Source organism: Carassius carassius, chromosome 13 (assembly GCF_963082965.1).
Source record: "Carassius carassius chromosome 13, fCarCar2.1, whole genome shotgun sequence".
In the NCBI taxonomy this organism is placed as follows: Eukaryota; Metazoa; Chordata; class Actinopteri; order Cypriniformes; family Cyprinidae; genus Carassius; species Carassius carassius.
In genome coordinates, this window is record NC_081767.1 from 20,927,088 (window position 1) to 20,945,921 (window position 18,834).

An 18,834-nucleotide genomic window follows, 5' to 3' on the forward strand; every position below is an offset into this window, starting at 1 on the left:
GTTTTTGAACACAGACTGTATTCAAAAGTTTGGGGTCAGTAATTTTACATGTTTTTAAAAGAAGTCTCTTATACTTACTGCATTTATTTGATCAAAAGACAGTGACAGTAAAAACAGTAATATTGTAAAATAGTATTGCAAATGAAAAGAGCTGTTTTATATTTTAATATATTTAAAAAATGTAAATTTATTACATTTTATATGTACAGTAGCAAAGCTGAATTTTCAGCAGCCATTACTCTAGTCTTCAATGTTAACATGATCTTTCAGAAATCATTCTTATATGTTAATTTGGTGCTAAAGAGACTTTCCTAAACTTGCCTAATTCTTGCTGCTTAGAAAGTACAAAAAAAAAAAAATATATATATATATATATATATATATATATATATATATATATATATATATATATATAATACTAAATTTGTGACATTATAAATGCAATTTATGATTAATTTAATGCATCCTTGCTGAATAATAATATAAATCTTACTGACTTTTTTGCCAGATTAATGTGGTTTGCATCGTCATAAAAACAGTCCAAAAACAGACATGTTCCACTCACAGTTCTGTCAGCCTCCGGGCAACAATTTTCATTTCAGGGTGGTTAGAAAAGATTTTAGCTTGTATACCAACACTTTAAATGGACTCATATGTCTTTAGGAGCAATACTATTTGCTGATGATGTGCTTTGTGAACTCCATTTCCAATATTGCATCTCAAATATTTAAATGTTACAGTTTACTATACTAACGTAAGTATAACTAATGTCACTCAGATACAGTGCAATGCACACTTCTCATATAATATGGTTAGAATTGTTAGCTGAGAGATAACCAGCACCATTATAGGTACACTGGTTAACATTAGTTAACTGTCCAAATGTTAAATTATCAAACAAAGTATTAAGCTATTAAGTCTCAATTAATTCTGATTGGAGTCTAACAAATCCAGTAAAAAGAGAAGAAAATGATTTTGAAGGAGTGTTGTAGGAATGTCCCACTAGGGATCTGTAGGCTGTTAGATGATATTGAGATATTTCTGAATAGAAAAAGAACTGTCCTTTTTCTCCCATCACCATAAAGCACAGAATTTTAAATTTATAGCATGTTCATGAGCTTCCAAGAACAAACAGATCTCGATGTTCCTGTAAATGTTCCTGAAAAACTTGTCATCATAATTCTTAAGCACTGTTTACAACGAAGCAATTGAAGAGAACATTTTTCCCAGATTGTTTTTCCCAAAATCAAAAGCAGCTCCAACAGTCAGCACTTTGTCATTTAACACAACAGGGGGCTTGTCATTCTCCTGACACCTGGAGATGACATAATTTCTCCTTCAGAGCATACTTTATTTACCTGGTGCTAGACAAGGTGAGAAATAATGCAAACTCGTATAAACACTAGGTTTAAAGTTTGGGTTTTGGTAAATAGCTTTTCAATCTTTGCTGTTTAATAGCAAGACATTACTAATAGCAGTACAGTGTGGCTGAAAAAAGATTTGTGTAGGATTGTAATAAGCATTTAACGTTCTTTTTTTCGTTTTTTTTCTGAAAGCTCAAATCGTCAGATACACTATTTACTTAAATGAGCCGTCTGCTGAGGCCTAAACAAAACAGAGCTTTGATCTTTCACACTGACGGCCAGACTGCCGCACACAGCCGCTGTTTTCGACGGGATGCTCTGTGTCTCTAATTAACTTTGGGAATGTACTGTTCGAGCAGCCTTAAGGATTTCAGCTCTGAAAATTGAACATAGAAGGGTTCCCTAAAAGCCTGCCTAATTAATTTCTCTCTAAATGGATTAGAAAGCAAAGAGCTGCTGATATGGCAGTCCATTTAGTAGTGGCTTTCTCCAAAAAAGAAAAAAACAAAGACGTAATTGCATAATGACAGTAATGATCTGTAGTGTGTCTCATAATATAGTAGATCAGACTGAGAAATACATGGGAGACTTGAGGGTCAACAAGACAAGAACGTACAAGTTATGATATTTTGTACCACTGTAGCACAATAGACAATAACTACTCGCCTCATAAGTACCTCTTTCTCTTGTTGACAGGATAAGCCTTTTTCCCAGAATGCATCAGTGTAGTTTGGAAGAAGCGAATAGCAGCAGCTGTCGTCATGGAATTGCCCTATGGGAACTGACCTCAATCAATTCAAACAATAATACCCACAGACTCATTGAGAGAGAGACCATATTGTCTGTGGGGGGATTGCTAATGATTCAAGACATGAGAATCGATGAGCAGGGCATCAGAAATTTGGGGTTAGATGGGGTCATTCCGCCACCATTTTTTCAAAGTTTATTTAAAGTTTTCTGGAACTGCGTTCCATGACATCCTTAATCAGTTTTGTTTGTTGCAGTTCATTTTCAGTGGAGCTGTTCTTTCCTTGCGTTTCGCAATCACACCTTTTTAAAACCGCATAAGTGGTTACAGATAGAGATCTCGAACATAAGTGCTTACACAAAAACCAAAACAACCCGATATTGCCAAAGACCTTTCTTATTTGAAGTGGTCTGCATTTAATTAGTGCTGGACGTGGGCAGCTCTGTATCCATTTTATAGCTTGTGTTGCAGCATGTTACTCATTAAATGAGCATAAAAATTCCAACATAGAGTGACTAAGACAATGCAACAGTAAATAATATTAGGTGCTTGCATTACTATTACAATTCATCATGCGTAAGCCAACTTTTCACCATCTCTAACAAATAAGAAATGACAAACCAGAAGTCATTCATTTCCAAAATGGAGTGTAGTAGGAGCTGCGTTGAGTTCAGATCATAGGCATATGCTAAATATTCCGATCTGATTTGAACTTATGCATCTATGCAACTGACCAAATGTTATGTTTATAATTACAACTATGAGCACAAGGTGAGAATTAACAATATATTTGGAGTAAAAAATATTCTTTAAACAATATAAAGGGGGGGGGGGGGGGCAGTAGTAAGTATGTTTTTAGAATTTTATAATGACTTACATTTACATTTATTCATTTAGCTGACGCTTTTTATCCAAAGCGACTTACAATTGCTATATATGTCAGAGGTCGCACGCCTCTGGAGCAACTAGGGGTTAAGTGTCTTGCTCAGGGACACATTGGTGTCTCACAGTGGATTCAAACCCGGGTCTCTCACACCAAATACTGTGTCTTATCCACTGCGCCACCACCACCCCCCCATTTGGACATGCTTATTGCTGCCCCCTTTTCATATATATATATATATACAGTACAGACCAAAAGTTTGGACACACTTTCAAATTCAAAGAGTTTTCTTTATTTTCATGACTATGAAAATTGTAGAGTCACACTGAAGGCATCAAGGGCTATTTGACCAAGAAGGAGAGTGATGGGGTGCTGCGCCAGATGACCTGGCCTCCACAGTCACCGGACCTGAACCCAATCGAGATGGTTTAGGGGTGAGCTGGACCGCAGACAGAAGGCAAAAGGGCCAACAAGTGCCAAGCATCTCTTGGGGAACTCCTTCAAGACTGTTGGAAGACCATTTCAGGTGACTACCTCTTGAATCTCATCAAGAGTATGCCAAGAGTGTGCAAAGCAGTAATCAAAGCAAAAGGTGGCTACTTTGAAGAACCTACAATATGACATATTTTCAGTTGTTTCACACTTTTTTGTTATGTATATAATTCCACATGTTAATTCATAGTTTTGATGCCTTCAGTGTGAATCTACAATTTTTATAGTCATGAAAATAAAGAAAACTCTTTGAATGAGAAGGTGTGTCCAAACTTTTGGTCTGTACTGTGTATATATATATATATATATATATATATATATATATATATATATATATATATATATATATATATATATATTGTGTTGTTTAACCTGCCATGCTTGTCTTTCAGACATATCAGTGGTCATTTGTTTTGTATAGATTTGTTCATTCATTATTCTTTAATTTCATTATATCATTTCGCAAAGTGTAACAGCTGCTTTATGACCAACTTAACAGTTTTTTAAAATAAAATATAGAAATGTATTTAAGTATTATATAAGTATTACAAAGTATATTATATGAAAATAAATATATTATATTAATATAACACTAATGTTAGCAATAATATAAAAATATACATATTAATATACTCAATTATTCAATAATTATTTGTGAATCATTTATATTCAGATATTATTAAGGTGGGCAGTAACCACCCATAACACCCTAGTGACCATTTAGAAATGCTAAATATCTAGTGCTAGAACAGTCAGAAGACGTTAATAATTGCATAGCAACACCTCCTACTGTACCTTAACTGTACCTTAAAGGAAGTATGTGAGTTTTTGCAGACCACCGTAACCACTTGACTTTGAAAAGTGAAAAAAAAAAAAAAAAAAAAAAAAAAATATATATATATATATATATATATATATATATATATATATATATATATATATATATATATATATATATTGTATTGACATCATATATAATATTTATATTTATCATTGCATTTACTAATATATACTGTTAAGTAACACGCAACACTGTAATAGCTTTAACACAACCAACTGTCATTATTTGGATTTAACAGTGAAGTGATCAGAAAAACATTCATATGTGTGATTTCCCCGTAATGGGGCACAATTATTTGTGTGAGATACAGGGATTCTGCCACTCTGGAAAATAATTGGGGGAACGGTTTCTGCCTGTGCAAATCCCACTTAAGCTCTGTTTGGTTGCAGCTATTGCCCTTTGTTCTTGTATCACTAAATCGCCAATAAATTTCTCCCCAGACCCTCTGAAATGAATGCTGCTGATGTAGAGTGGTGCCCTGTTGCATCCTGTAATCAGAGAGAGGGGAAATACGAGACACACAGAGGCAGAGACTAGTAGCATGCCACTAATGTGCCGTGTTGATCCCCTCCTGCGGTTTAGCAGACTGGATTCAGTTGTAATAAGCCCTCCTGGTTGAGGACTGATGCCCTATTATTACCGCATTGTCTCCCCCGGGATTCAGGAGGCGAGCGCGCAGACCCTCTGCAGCAGCTCCCAGAGAAACAGCCGCTTTTTAGAATCTTACCTCAGCTCAGAGTCACCCATGGGAGCATAATCAGTGTAATGATTACATGCTCTCTAAGTAAGAGACCTACCAGAAGTGGATGTCTTGCAAATATTCTGTAAATCAAGTGAATCGATAGCACAGCTTGTATGCCACTATAGCTTTAGCATTTATACCCAGTGACCTTGTATTTTATAAGATATTTTATATGATATTGTTGAACACTATGTTGAACACCTTTACTATAGACAAAGGCTGACAGCATGTATAATTTATATGCATTTAGTAAAGGTGTGTGTCCTTTTTGGGTATGTGAAAGATTTTATTTTATTTTTATTATTTTTTTTATTTATTTTTTTTATCTGCATAATAATCTGAAATAGGAGGAAGTATTCAACAGGAAAATGTTTAAACATTTTACTTTTTTTTCCTTAAACATATTTCCTGAATACTATTTTATTTTATTTTATTTTATTTTATTTTATTTTATTTTATTTTATTTTATTTTATTTTATTTTATTTTATTTTATTTTATTTTATTTTATTTTATTTTATTTTATTTTAGTGGCCTAGGAGGAAGTATGTGACAGAAAAATGCCAGTTCATGTTCAAACATAAAAAAAGAAAGAAAAAAAATGGTTTTCTGAATATTCTATATTATTTTATTTTAAACTGGAATAGGAGGAAGTATGTGACAGAAAAATGCCAGTTCATGTTTAAACATTAAATTTTGTTTTCCCCCAAGCATATTTCCTGAATACTCCACTATTCTATTTTATTTTATTTTATTTTTTAACTGGAATAGGAGGAAGTATGTAAAGGAAAAATGCCAGTTCATGTTTGAACCTAAAAAAAAAAAAAAAAACGGTTTCCTGGTTTCCTGAATACTCTATTTTTTTTTTTTTTTTTTTTTTTTTCTGGAATGGGAGGAAGTATATAATACCAGGTCACAGGGTTTTTTTTTTTCATTTCTGAGTATGTTGGACTGAAAGACAAGTGGGATTCAACCATTAAGCCAATGACAGATGAGGAGAACATTTTGTCATCTGCCATGTAGTCCTGAAGTTTGTGTGTACAGCCTGTTGACACTGATTTGACATGCATCTTAAGACCAGAGGAGCTGCTATCTTGAAATTATGTCATTGTAGCATGAGAGTACTGCTTCGTTGTGCCAGCCTGTGGAGAGATGAGATGAAAGTCCATTTCCACACATTTCATTTTCCACACTGTCTGAATCACCACCAAGTTCTCAAGTGGCTCGTCTGAAGTCATAAAAAAGCCATTCTAAAGTATTCTGATGGGAATTTGAGTAAATCACAGTGCCCTTAACCCTCTTAACAAACACCCCCTACTGGTAGAAAAAATACTGCTTCCTATTGATGCCATTGTCATGGAAACAGAGAAACAGCCTGCAGGGACTGCCACGATAATGATGCAGTGCGTTATCTTTGATTAAGAGATGAACATCTGTCTCTGAGCTAGTTGTGACCACACAAATGCTCATTCAACACTGATTCAGACACTTTTTGTGGCTGTAACAGGTTTTAGCTTTCTCACTGCAAGCCAGTAGAAAACATTTGACATTATTATCAAATACACTAAAAAGCAGGGGTTCTGAACTGACCCAACAATGAATCCCAGGGTTGTTCAGGGCGAATTATTTGTTTATTAACATCTTCATCCTTGATAATTATGATTAAAAACTATGCAAAGTAAAAGAGAATACCATTAAAACTACATTGCATATGGCTTAATTTGACAATAAACAAAAAAGAAAATCATTTCTATCTTAATAGTATATTATTAATACATTTAAAGTTCAATTTAAAGGTATTTTTGTTCATTTTTCTTCACTATTATCCAAAACTACAATGTAAAATCTGTGTCTTTAAGAAAAAACAACAACTGAGAAGCATGATCACATGTCTGACTTTTGCACATTTATCATATCTCCAGTATTAAATCTTTTTGGCTCGGTTTTGCTGACATTCTTCCTTCTCTCCTCTCTTTTTTTCATATCTGCTCACAGATGCAAACGAGAGGTCGGCCAAGAGATTTTCACCCGACAGAGTCTTCAATTACACCTCTCTGCTCCTCAGTAAAGAGGATAACATGCTGTACGTTGGAGCTCGAGAGACTCTCTTCGCACTCAATATCACCGATATCAGCAGAACACAGCTGCAGCGTAATGTGAGTACGTCTGTGTGTTTTATTTTGGAGGATGTATAAGCATGTGCATTAGTCTGCAATATGGACATTAGTAAACGAGAGTGGAATATCATTAATGTTGGGTATAGACATCACTTAAGCACAACCATACGTTTTGTACACATAAGAGTGAATACAGGTAAAGTGGGACAATTTGTCATCTGTATCATTGGTGCAATGAATAAAATTCTGCGTGTCCTACTTTACCAGTTGTCCCACTTCCCGCTTTTGTGTTTTTGCAGGTTATTACTCCATTTTACTTTTCAACAAATTAACTTTTTAAGTCAAAAATAGACTTTCGTAGTTCACTGCAAGTATTCTGTGTTGCTCGATTCATTCTGAACGTTAAAGAGCGGCGAGAGTGCAGTGTGTTACAGTCAACTCACTGTGACTCACTGTAGGCCTACTCATGTCCGTGTTAATGCATCGTCTTACTTTAAATGCACACTTTAATGTAACTGCAGCTTGCAATTTTCACTTTTTCAGTTAACATGGAGAACACCACAGATAAAGAGAGAAGAGTGCAGTTTCAAAGGGAAAGATTTACAGGTGAGTGTCTGTATATTTCAGCATGAAGTTCCATGTCGATTCATATAACTCCAGTAAGAGGTGGGTCTCTAAAATAGATATTTACAATATGACTGCTAATTTGAATCCGAGAAACTGCCCGTCACTCTTCTTTCAGTTCGTAGGACCAATTATTGCCTTGACACGTCCACACTGTAATTTCCCTGAAAGCTTGACACTGCATAAAGGCTGTTATTAGATTAATAATCCGCATGCCTAATTTGCTGCCAGATTGATTTGTTTTAGGAGCCAGGTTTGGGTGGATGTTGGGACCCTGATGAAGACACAGTAATAACTGCTGTTTCTTGATACCGATGACACACAGCTGCCAGAAACCTCTCCCAGACTATTACAGAGGATTTAGATCAAACCTAGTGATGTGAATGCAAGTTCTGAGGCCCAGCCAGGCAACACTTGTGCACACAACCTGATGCTTGCTTTGAACATTTGCCTTTATTTAACATTCAACTGTTTATGTGTATTAGTTTTGTATCTTTGAAAATTCATTTGCACGAAAACCATACGTTTACCCAAAAAGTCAAATCTGTCATTATTTACTTATTAAATTTCATATTCATGAAAATACATAGCTGACTTTTTATTACAGGAACAGGGTCAAATGCAAGGGGATCATCAAATTTTGGGGTTCTTGGTATCAAAAATGTTAGGACTCCAAATGAGCTAATGGGAGCATCAAGATCCTACACTTTAGTAACTGTCACATCCATGTGTTTAGTCTTAAATTGTTATCTGTTTCTCCTTCTCTTATGCATTTCCCTTTTTCTCTTTCTGACTCCAGACTGACTGCTTCAATTACATCAAGATTTTACTGCGTGTGAACAGCACTCACCTGTACGTTTGTGGAACATATGCTTTCAGCCCTATCTGCGCATACATCGTAAGTACTGTGTTTCATTTTGTTCTGTCCTCTTGCAGGATTTCACCCCCTCCCTCCATGCTTTTTACAGGCTGCAGGGGAGGAATTAATTATCCATGTAATTTACTCAGTCAATCAAAATGTCCTCAGAAATACACTCTTCCGCTCTTTTCCTAAGGGTAGATGCTGCTCGGATGAGAAATTATTATGGCCCTGCACTTTACTTAGACCCTTCACTCTAGAGACTATGCCTGGATCGGTCTGTGCATCCGAGGGGTCAACACTGAACAATAAAATTGCAGCTTTAGGATAGTGTACTTTGCCTACATGAGTTGATTCTATGACAACTGTCCCCTGAAAATCTCTCCAGACTTATTGCAATAACATGATGTTCTGTTCAGAAAAATAAGAATAATAAATCATTGTTTAGAGCTACACAGGCAGTAAGCCATCAGGACAGTTGATACAAGAGACAGTGTTTGCTGTTATTATAAGAATGTGTGTCTTTTTTTTCTCCAGAACACATCTGATTTTTCCCTGGTGCGCAATGAAATGGGAGAAATAGTCATCGAAGATGGTCGCAGCCGGTGTCCTTTCAACCCTGAATACAAGTCTACGGCTATCATGGCCGGTATGTCCCACAAAAAATTAATTTGTAATTTGTGTAATTTGTGCAACACTAATTTCTGACTTGCTTTTTTAATATCTGTTGGTTTGAAATTATGGTTTCACAGATGGAGAACTGTATGCCGGCACAGTCAGTAACTTCCAAGGGAATGAACCCATCATTTACAAGAGCCTTGGCCAGGGTACAGCGTTAAAGACTGAAAACTCACTGAACTGGCTTCAAGGTAAAAGCCACATTCACTTCCATCCTGCTCTTAATAGGATATATTCACTCACAATTGCTGCACTTGCACATTAAACACTTGCCACAATTCAGTTTGACCAGGTGCTAACATCTTTTAGGAAGTTTTCATGACCATTTTCCCTTACTGTATATTCACAATAAAACTTCTTAGGAACAATATTTATTGTGAAAAGTGACATAAAATACTATATTATGTATATATAATATTAAAATTTTTGTTGAACTATCCCTTTAAGTAATTCAGGCGCTACAAATGTGCAAACAGCATGGAAGTAAATGGGCACAATTCCCCCCATTCTGTTATCTTTATGGACTCATCTCCCTTGAACTTACCACTGAGAGGCAATTTTGGCACAGGAGAGAATAATTCATGTAAAGCAAGACTACAGAGAGAGAGAGAGAGAGAGAGAGAGAAAATGTGTCAGTTTACAAAGGTGAACCCTTCTCACTTTACTAAAGAGTACTAAGTAATAGCTTAATATTTTTCAATAAGAGGCAAAGTTGATGAAAGATGAAGCACACTGATAGTTTAACAAATGATTTCTCTCAGTAATTACAACTAAAGATTAGCATGTAAAAGGGGTTTCAGGTTGACCAGTGGCTATATTTGAAACACAAAGTCCACATTACTTACAAACACTGCTGTCTCTGTGTATGTTCCATGGCATAGATTGACACTTGTTTTTATGTCTCCCACAGACCCTGCTTTTGTGGGCTCAGCTTATATTCAGGAGAGTTTGCCCAAAGGCAACATGGTTGGCGATGATGATAAGATTTACTTCTTCTTCAGTGAAGCGGGAAAGGAGTTCGATTTCTTTGACAACACCATTGTGTCACGCATCGCTCGTGTTTGTAAGGTGAGGGACAGTTTGGCATAAACACAGTGTTGAAGGTGGTTAGATTAGGGCTATTCCCCTACATACATGTACAAACAGAACATTTATACACCCCTCCACCTCCCCCTATGAAATGCAAAGGAATACATGCCAGTATGTTTGTGCATGTTATCAATGGTGCATAAGTTTGTGCAAGTGCTATGGACTACATGATAGTTTTTATCTGTCACACCGAGGTAAGAGAGGTTCAGAGAGATTAGAAGGTTTGTGGTACAAAGATGCATTCTTCAATGTAGAACACTCCCTTTTTTATGGTCCACCTCAAATTCTTATCACTGCTCAGCAAATATTAGCATTCATCCGTCAAGTTGACGAGCAGCTGAAAATGCACATTACATACAGTACAAAACACACACATTCCTCACAGTTCTTCTAAAGAGAAATACTCCCTGGAGAAAACTATCCTATGGATACATCTGAGTATTTTCTAGCCAATCATTTGAGCTGTAAATGCTATGTGACTGGATCTCCAGGAAAAACACTAAATGGCCAATGGTATCATATGTACAAAGTGCCAAACTCTAAACAGGGAAAAGAGCTCATAAATAGTCAATTTAATAATGGGAGTCATTTAATAATTTAGAAAGCACAAAGTAACAGTCAAATGTATGTTTCCATACATTAAATATTGGACAATTGAAAAGTACAATTTTGAATTGAATCAGAATCTTTTTATCTTTAATAATGTTATTAAATTAAAATGTATTTAAGAACATTAATGGTATCTGCATTTGGTTCTGTTCTGTTTATCCTAGGGGGTTACTGGTGCTCTCCCTGCTCATTTATGACAGTCTGCATGGATGAGCAGGGAGCTTTTACCCAGAACAGAACCATACCGCCAACCCAAACTGTTTGCAAAGTGTCAATCATTTTGACGATAGTGGTCCTGATAGAAGTGTAGTTATGGCATCTACAAGCAGGGGTTAACGGTGCTATGCTAACTTTGACCACTTGGTATTTTCAAACAGTGATGAATAGAAAAATTCAGTGATTGCCATGTAGCGCATTTAAACAGGCTTTTTAAACCAGCTTCACTAAGCATAATTAACTAATGATTTCTGTTTTCAAGGTTTATGCTCTCCTGTCTCCCTGCATTGTAATGTGGATAATCACACAGGCACCATGAAATGTCTCCTGACAGTAAAATGGTTACTAGGCCAGGGAAACATGGCTTGCTTATTTGCATCCAGTACCTTAAACATTATCCCAGGTTCCATTTCTAGCATGCCCCATATTCCTTCTGCCAGAACCACTGGAGCCCAGCCATGAGAATGGGAAGGGGCTGAAATGATTATGTTTATAAACTGCATTTTCTTGGTATCGTGCATTATCTCCTATCATATAGTAAACAAATGTAATTACTGCTGCAAATACCATTGGTAGATTTAATTGTAATGCATTCTGTGATGTGAAATGCAACAAAGACACACTTACAGGCTGATGTGCGAGCCATTTCCTATCAGATCTTTGACTTTTCTGAAATTGAATTTCATTTGCTTATGCCCACCGTCTCAAAGCAGGGCATTTGTGCACAAGGAGTGATCTGAATCTTAAGAAAGTCTCTGCATTGCCAGTTGGGTTAAAGCACTGACCTTGTCTGGTCTGAATGGTGCATGAGCGGAGTGAAAAATCTGCAAGATTCATTTGCCTTCTCATCTTGCTTTTGAAGTCTGAGAATGAATTCAATTCCACTGCACTCTCTATATTTTGGTTTCTTCTCTTTTTTTTTTTTTTACTCCAATCACGTGTCACTATAATTTGGATATTGGTGCACTTCTGCACTGATGGCCATGTCAAATTCCAGTGGAAACTGTGATGCATGTCATACTATCCGCTTATGTACTGAAACAGTTCCTTATTGTTTTAAGATTCTTTTTGAATAGTGTCTGGGGTTTGCATTTGAAAGCGTACCCTATCATTTACACTCGGAATGACAATGAGACAATGCGCAGCAGAAGCTGTAATCCTTTGATTTCAAATTTAAAATGAATTGCATATGTTGAAACTGCTGCGTCTATGGCAACTCAGTTCCTTCTGAGCAAAGTTTTTAAATGTGCACACACACACACACACACACACATATAAAAATATATATATTTATATATATACTAATTTTATATAAATGTATATGTAATTTTATCTGTATGTTTACATTAAGTAGAAATAGTCAGTCATAAAAGAAAAATAATTACATTTTTTATACTGCATTATTTTGATGGTTCAAGTACTTGTATGGATTATTGTGTAAAGGGTAAAGGCCCTTTCAAACATACTATGATGATAAAGTTTAAAGAGGGATGTTCAAACCTATACATAGCTAGAACGATAAAAACAAGAGGAACAATATTTTTATATTTTTTTTCTAGCTGATGAATGATAAAACCATTCAACTCGAGCTTGAGCATTTAAAACCACAGACGTCAAAACTGTGCGCAAACTTTTAATAAACAGAACATTACCATGCATTGGTGTCTGTGCTAACAGCTGTCTTTATAGTAATCGATCTTGGTATGAACTGCCCTTAACTCAACCTTCAGCTGTTCAAAGTGCTAAACTCTCTGCTGTTCAATGATGGGTGGGAGTTTCCCTTTAAAAGATTTTATTGGAATGTGTTGTTGCCGTCCTGCTGGTAGAGGAAGGCGTTGCCCAGCGTGCTGGATTACAATAATATTATAATTAGAGGAAAGCTCATTTTCTTTGGAGAGCAGCTGAGATGAATGAATAAGTATAGTGCTTTTGGGACCTCTGCTTTACGTACCTCTGGCTGTCGTTCAGGCCATTTGTACTTCACATTTGTCTGTTTCTCTGCTCTCTGCCCAAATGTCTCTTTCTGTTCTTGTATTTGATTTTATTTCTCCGTCCATTTGTTTGTTCAGCTGTTCAGTATGAAGTTCTGCTTAAGCGAGGGTTGACACTAATATAAAGCTGCTCTGAAAAACAAAAATATTTAGTTGATTCATGGTGTGGCTTTCTTCTTTACCTGTGTCATAAGGTTTATTATCCAACCTCCCTTCATTTTTGTCTTTTTCCCTTTAGATCATTTTGGCTCTTTGTTTTCAAACAAATATTTTGGTTTATTTTTAGAGTACTTTTTATATACTATATGGAATGAAATCATTCAAGTCAAGTCAGTAATATATTAAGGAGGTCATATGATGCGATTTAAGTTTTTCCTTTCTCTTTGGAGTGTTACATGCTCTTGGTACATAAAGAAGATCTATAATGTTGCAAAGACTAAAGTCTCAAATCTGTGGCATCCACAGCAGCTGCTAGTTCCTTCTCATGGTCAGAAGAGTTCATAACAAGTCTTAGCAAATTACCTCTTCACTTTACATTCACATTTATGGAAGTTTCATAACAAAATGATTTCTATGTGTATGTATTTCCACAGGGTGATAAAGGTGGAGAGAGGGTCCTTCAGAAGAAATGGACAACCTTTCTGAAAGCCCAGCTCCTGTGTTCACTGCCTGATGATGGGTTCCCTTTCAACATCATCCAGGACATGTTTGTACTGACCCCCAGCAAGGAGGCCTGGAAGAGTACTGTGTTTTATGGAGTCTTCACCTCACAATGGTAATGTATCAGCCTACACTATAGCACCTGAAAATCCATTTAGTATACAGATAATATAGTGTGTATAGTTGTGGCTATGTTTGTGTTCCTTTGTAAACTTAAACCTTTTAGAAAAAAAGACATTTGTCTTTTAGTTCTGTTATTGAAACCTGCCTGGCACTCAACCAGACTGCTTTTGTGGTGCTTAGCGTAGGAGTTGTGGGTATTGATTGAGTGCATTATCATAGGGGATAAAGATACAGGACAGGCAGGAGATGTCAGCGAGACTGCAGATGCTTAGAATAGCCTCCCTCTTGTGTCCGCCTACACACCTGCTATTTCTGAGGTTAAATGAGACGCACTGCATTGCATTTTGTGTGCAGGCAAATTTTTGAGCTCTTGCTACTGTCTTAAAGGTGTGTGTCTGTGAGATTGTTTGGCGATTATGCATATATGCAAATCGATTGTAATGATTGCTGTGCTTGTGTGTGCAGGTACAAAGGTGCGTCAGACAGCTCAGCTGTATGTGCATTCACCATGGACCAGGTCGAAGAGGCGTTTAATGGACGTTACCGGGAAGTTAATCGCGAGACGCAGCAGTGGTACACCTACAACCATCCGGTACCAGAACCCAGACCTGGAGCGGTAAGTTTTGTGTTTTCTTTAGTGTGTTTTTAATAGTGACATCAGAGTAGATGTTATTGTGAACTTTAAAAAAAAGAAACAAAAGATGTCCACAGATAAATCATTTCTAATAAACACTGCATAAAAAATAAGAATGGTGTATTTTGATTTCATTGTGACTTATATAGAGCATCTTGTATATTGGTGATCAGTTGTAATAAGAATTTTACATGCAAGTTCTAGCTGCCAAGTTTAATTCTCAGACAGCATCTAGAAAAATGTTTGTTTGACCGTGAGTTCAGTACAAGATCTTTTCAAACATGCTTTCACATTGATGTTTGTGTTGAAAGTTGTAAAGTGTTTCTGAGGCGTCTTTTTCCATCTTCCTGCAGTGCATCACTAACACGGCCCGCGCCCAAGGGATCTCCTCCTCCCTGCACATGCCTGATAAAGTGTTGAACTTTGTGAAGGACCACTTCCTCATGGATAGCATGATCCGCAGCCAGCCTCTGCTTCTCAAACGAAACGTGCGCTACACGCAGCTCGCAGTGCACCGAGTACAGGCTCTTCACAAGACATACGATGTGCTCTTCATCGGCACAGGTGAGGTCTTAGACCACCATATACACATGCAAAGCAATCTCAGTAAATCTAGACTAGGCTTGACCTAATACAGACTCAAGTTAAACTGTGCCAGGTCGAGATCAGATTTGTTTAATTTAATTAAATTTTTTAGTACACCGAGGCAAATCTATTTTTATACTAATATACCTGCATTAAAGCCATTTAACATTCTTGTCCCAATCCCCATTAGGATTTAACTACAAGGGATTTTAGACTTGGAAAATCAAACCAAACAGTTTCAGGTCCCCTGACTTCCATAGTATGATAGATATATATATATATCTTACTATGGGAGTGTTTGATTACCAACATTCTTTCAGCATAGCAGAGTGAAACCAGGAAAAGATTTACACACAGATTTGAATTATGTATGAAATTTCCATCTTTTTGCCTTATACACTTTTAACACAAATTAAAAAAATTGTTAGCTTCATTTACCAGTAAGTTAAGATCAGTTTCCCATTTTCTTACTAAAGCCACTTTCCACTCATCACAGCTGGCAGCATACTTAATGTTATGCTACCTGTTAACAAAAATGGCCCAGGCCTTTGAGTACATAATCTCACATCACTTGTGTTATGTTTCAGATGATGGCAAAATTCACAAAGCCATCAACGTTAAAGACAAGATGTATATCATTGAAGAGCTGGTGATTTTCCCCGAGCCTCAGTCTGTACAGCACATCGAATTGGATGATGAGAAGGTACTGTACTTTATTTTACTCTTAAACTCATCCTATTTGCATTTGTTATGCACACTGGAGAACGTGATGCATTAGTGAAATGACAGCATGGCAGGCAAAGGGACCCTTCAGCCACTGAGATAGTGAGGCCTGGAAGGGAGATAATTGCATCCCTGTTTCCTCTCTGAGGAACTGTGAACAGATGGGAAACAAACAGTGTCTGCTCTGTTTGTATACTACTAAGTCTATCATTCAGCCTATGTGTTACACCACGAGAACTACTTTAAAAAGGCTTATTACCTTTGTCAGTGCAATTATCATGTATTAGCATTTACTGTATGCATACCGAGCATCTTTCTACACTGGATCTATCTGTAGATAGGTTGGCCTAAGGAGTGGACATCCTGAGAAGGTGTCTTATTTCTGTTGTGTTTGGATTTCCAACAGGGGCTGTTGTTTGTGTCCAGCTATTCTGGGCTGGTTGAAATCCCTCTTGCCAACTGCTCCAACTACCAGAGCTGTGGAGAGTGTTTGCTGTCTAGAGATCCTTACTGTGCCTGGACAGGGAAGCAGTGTTCAAATATCAAACATGCGCCAACTAAGAGGTTAGTACATTTTAATTACTTGCTCTAGCATCAAACTGTTGCACTTCAATCCTTATAAGAAGTTTAAACCTGTATTAAAACACAAATTTAAACCATTAACATGTAAATTTGTTTCAGAAAAACACAAATGAATGAGTACTACAGTACACTGTGGTGTAACCGTAAAGTAAAAAAAAAAAATTCAAATATTTTCCTTAAGGCCTGTTCAAGTATGGGATAATGTACTTGTTGACTTGTTGACCTTGACACACATCCATGAGGGTTTGCAAGGATGCTCTCTATGACATAATTTCCTGTTCTTTTTTGCATATATTAATAATATTTGAACTAACTGATTAACTGGTTTTTATTGGTTTCTATCCATATTATCGTATTATTATTGTAAGTATTATCGGTAAAGCTAAACTTTTAGCACCCATCCCTTCAGTCTTCTGTGTCACATGATACTTCAGAAATCTTCATAATACTGAGTTGGTACGCCGGAAACATTTCTTATTATTATCAATATTGAAAACAGTTTTTGCTTCTCAATAACCACAATATATATATATATATATATATATATATATATATATATATATATATATATATATATATATATATATATATATATATATATTCGGATTCTTAGAATAGTAACTTCAAAAGTACAACATTTATTTGAATTAGAAATCTTCTGTAACATTACCTACTGACCCCAGACTTAATCAGATGAATTGAATTTTCCTCTTACCCCTGCTCTTTTCTTTATAGTCACTGGCAACAAGATGTTGATAACGCCGACACTGCAGTGTGCAAAATAACAATCGCTAACCCCCGTTCTGCAAAACCAACTCCACCACGTGAGTAACAGTCATGTTTTACAATATCTAAGCCCCGTATGAATCAATATTTGAAGAACTTATTTCCAACAAACCACCAAGTGCTGTAGAGTGCATGAGGTTAAGACAAGCTGTTACGTTTACAAAAGCACTGTGGCATGTGGCATGACCAAACGCATAAAGCGCCTCTGGCAATACGCTCTGATAGACTGCAAGTAATTGAAGTGGTTGGATGGTGCTTTGCTAATTTGTGAGATAAATGTTTGATTTATTAGTAACTAATTAGACCATCTAACCCACAGGTGTTCCATCATGCCATGTGGTACAAATACCAGCCAATATATTTACGGTTCTTCCCTGCAAGCTGCGATCCAACTTGGCTGAGAGGCGATGGGAATACAGTCATACCGCTGAGCGTTTTGTCTACCCTAGTCCTGACGGCGGGCTGGTGGTTGTAGCCCAAGTGGACAAGGAGGAGATCTACCAATGTTGGTCAGAAGAAGGTGGCTACCGACAACTTCTGGCCAATTATTGCGTCAAAGTGGAGCACGAAAGCACCACCCTGACTGGACGTTCCCGAATGCAGCTGGTACCCCAAGGGGAAGCGATTATTCTACCCGGGGAAACACGGTCGCCGCAGAAAACCAAAACATACTGGAATGAGCTGATTGTTGTGTGTGCCTTACTCGTGTTCTCCCTGGTGGTCCTTTCGTTGTTCGTGGCGTACAGGAACCGAGGCAGGATGAAGTCCATGCTGAAGGAAGGCGAGTGCCCCAACATGCAACAGAAGAAACCGCGAATTCCAGGGAAGCACACGGAAAGCCTTCCATTAAATGGCAACAACATCCCACCCTCAGTGTCTGACCACAAGGGCTACCAGACGCTCAATGATAACTACATCTGCAGCACTCCCACCCACGAATGCTCCTCACCCGAGAACAGCAAGAGCTTCTCCGAATCCGAAAAGAGACCTTTGAACTTAAAAGAGAGCCACGTTGAGATCTCGCCGACTTGTCCACGGCCTCGAGTGCGACTGGGCTCGGAGATCAAAGACTCGATCGTTTAATTCTGTTCGGGATGACTGTTAAAAAAAGTGGCCTCTGAACTGAACAGCACCAAGTGAGGGACAGACTGAAAATGACTGGAAACGTACCATCACTGGGTTTTATTTTGCACTTTGTCTCCTCTCATTTTGTCTTGGTGATCTGTTCACATTTCTCAGTCACTGCCAAGTCTGTGAAACCCCCAGAGCCACGCTGACCGGGACACAAGGCCTAGAGTACACTTTGAAAAATAATAATGGGCATTGCGAGACATGCCGATCTTGCCGTCCCACCCGGTCCGTCCAAAAATGTCTGGTGGCATCTGTGTGAAAGCAATACGATGCCCTCAGGGTTCACTAACCTGTCATGCTCCTATCTCATCCCTCGGTCTGCCACGTAGAGTTGGTCGTCCTGTGAACGAGAAAACGAA

The 18,834-nt window shown here is 37.3% G+C and overlaps 1 protein-coding gene across 2 annotated transcripts in view; it reads left to right on the top strand.

Moving 5' to 3' along the window:
• Positions 1-18,834, top strand: part of LOC132156079 (semaphorin-4B-like) — a 61,540-nt gene extending 42,706 nt beyond the window's left edge. For both annotated transcript variants that reach the window (XM_059564918.1, XM_059564917.1), the window contains exons 3-15: positions 7,064-7,224; positions 7,729-7,791; positions 8,609-8,707; positions 9,206-9,317; positions 9,421-9,537; positions 10,257-10,414; positions 13,845-14,026; positions 14,500-14,650; positions 15,022-15,232; positions 15,841-15,956; positions 16,383-16,540; positions 17,294-17,382; positions 17,664-18,834. In XM_059564918.1, coding sequence (XP_059420901.1) covers positions 7,064-7,224; positions 7,729-7,791; positions 8,609-8,707; positions 9,206-9,317; positions 9,421-9,537; positions 10,257-10,414; positions 13,845-14,026; positions 14,500-14,650; positions 15,022-15,232; positions 15,841-15,956; positions 16,383-16,540; positions 17,294-17,382; positions 17,664-18,427 — 2,381 coding nt within the window. In that variant the 3' untranslated portion in view covers positions 18,428-18,834. The remainder of the gene's footprint in view (positions 1-7,063; positions 7,225-7,728; positions 7,792-8,608; positions 8,708-9,205; positions 9,318-9,420; positions 9,538-10,256; positions 10,415-13,844; positions 14,027-14,499; positions 14,651-15,021; positions 15,233-15,840; positions 15,957-16,382; positions 16,541-17,293; positions 17,383-17,663) is intronic.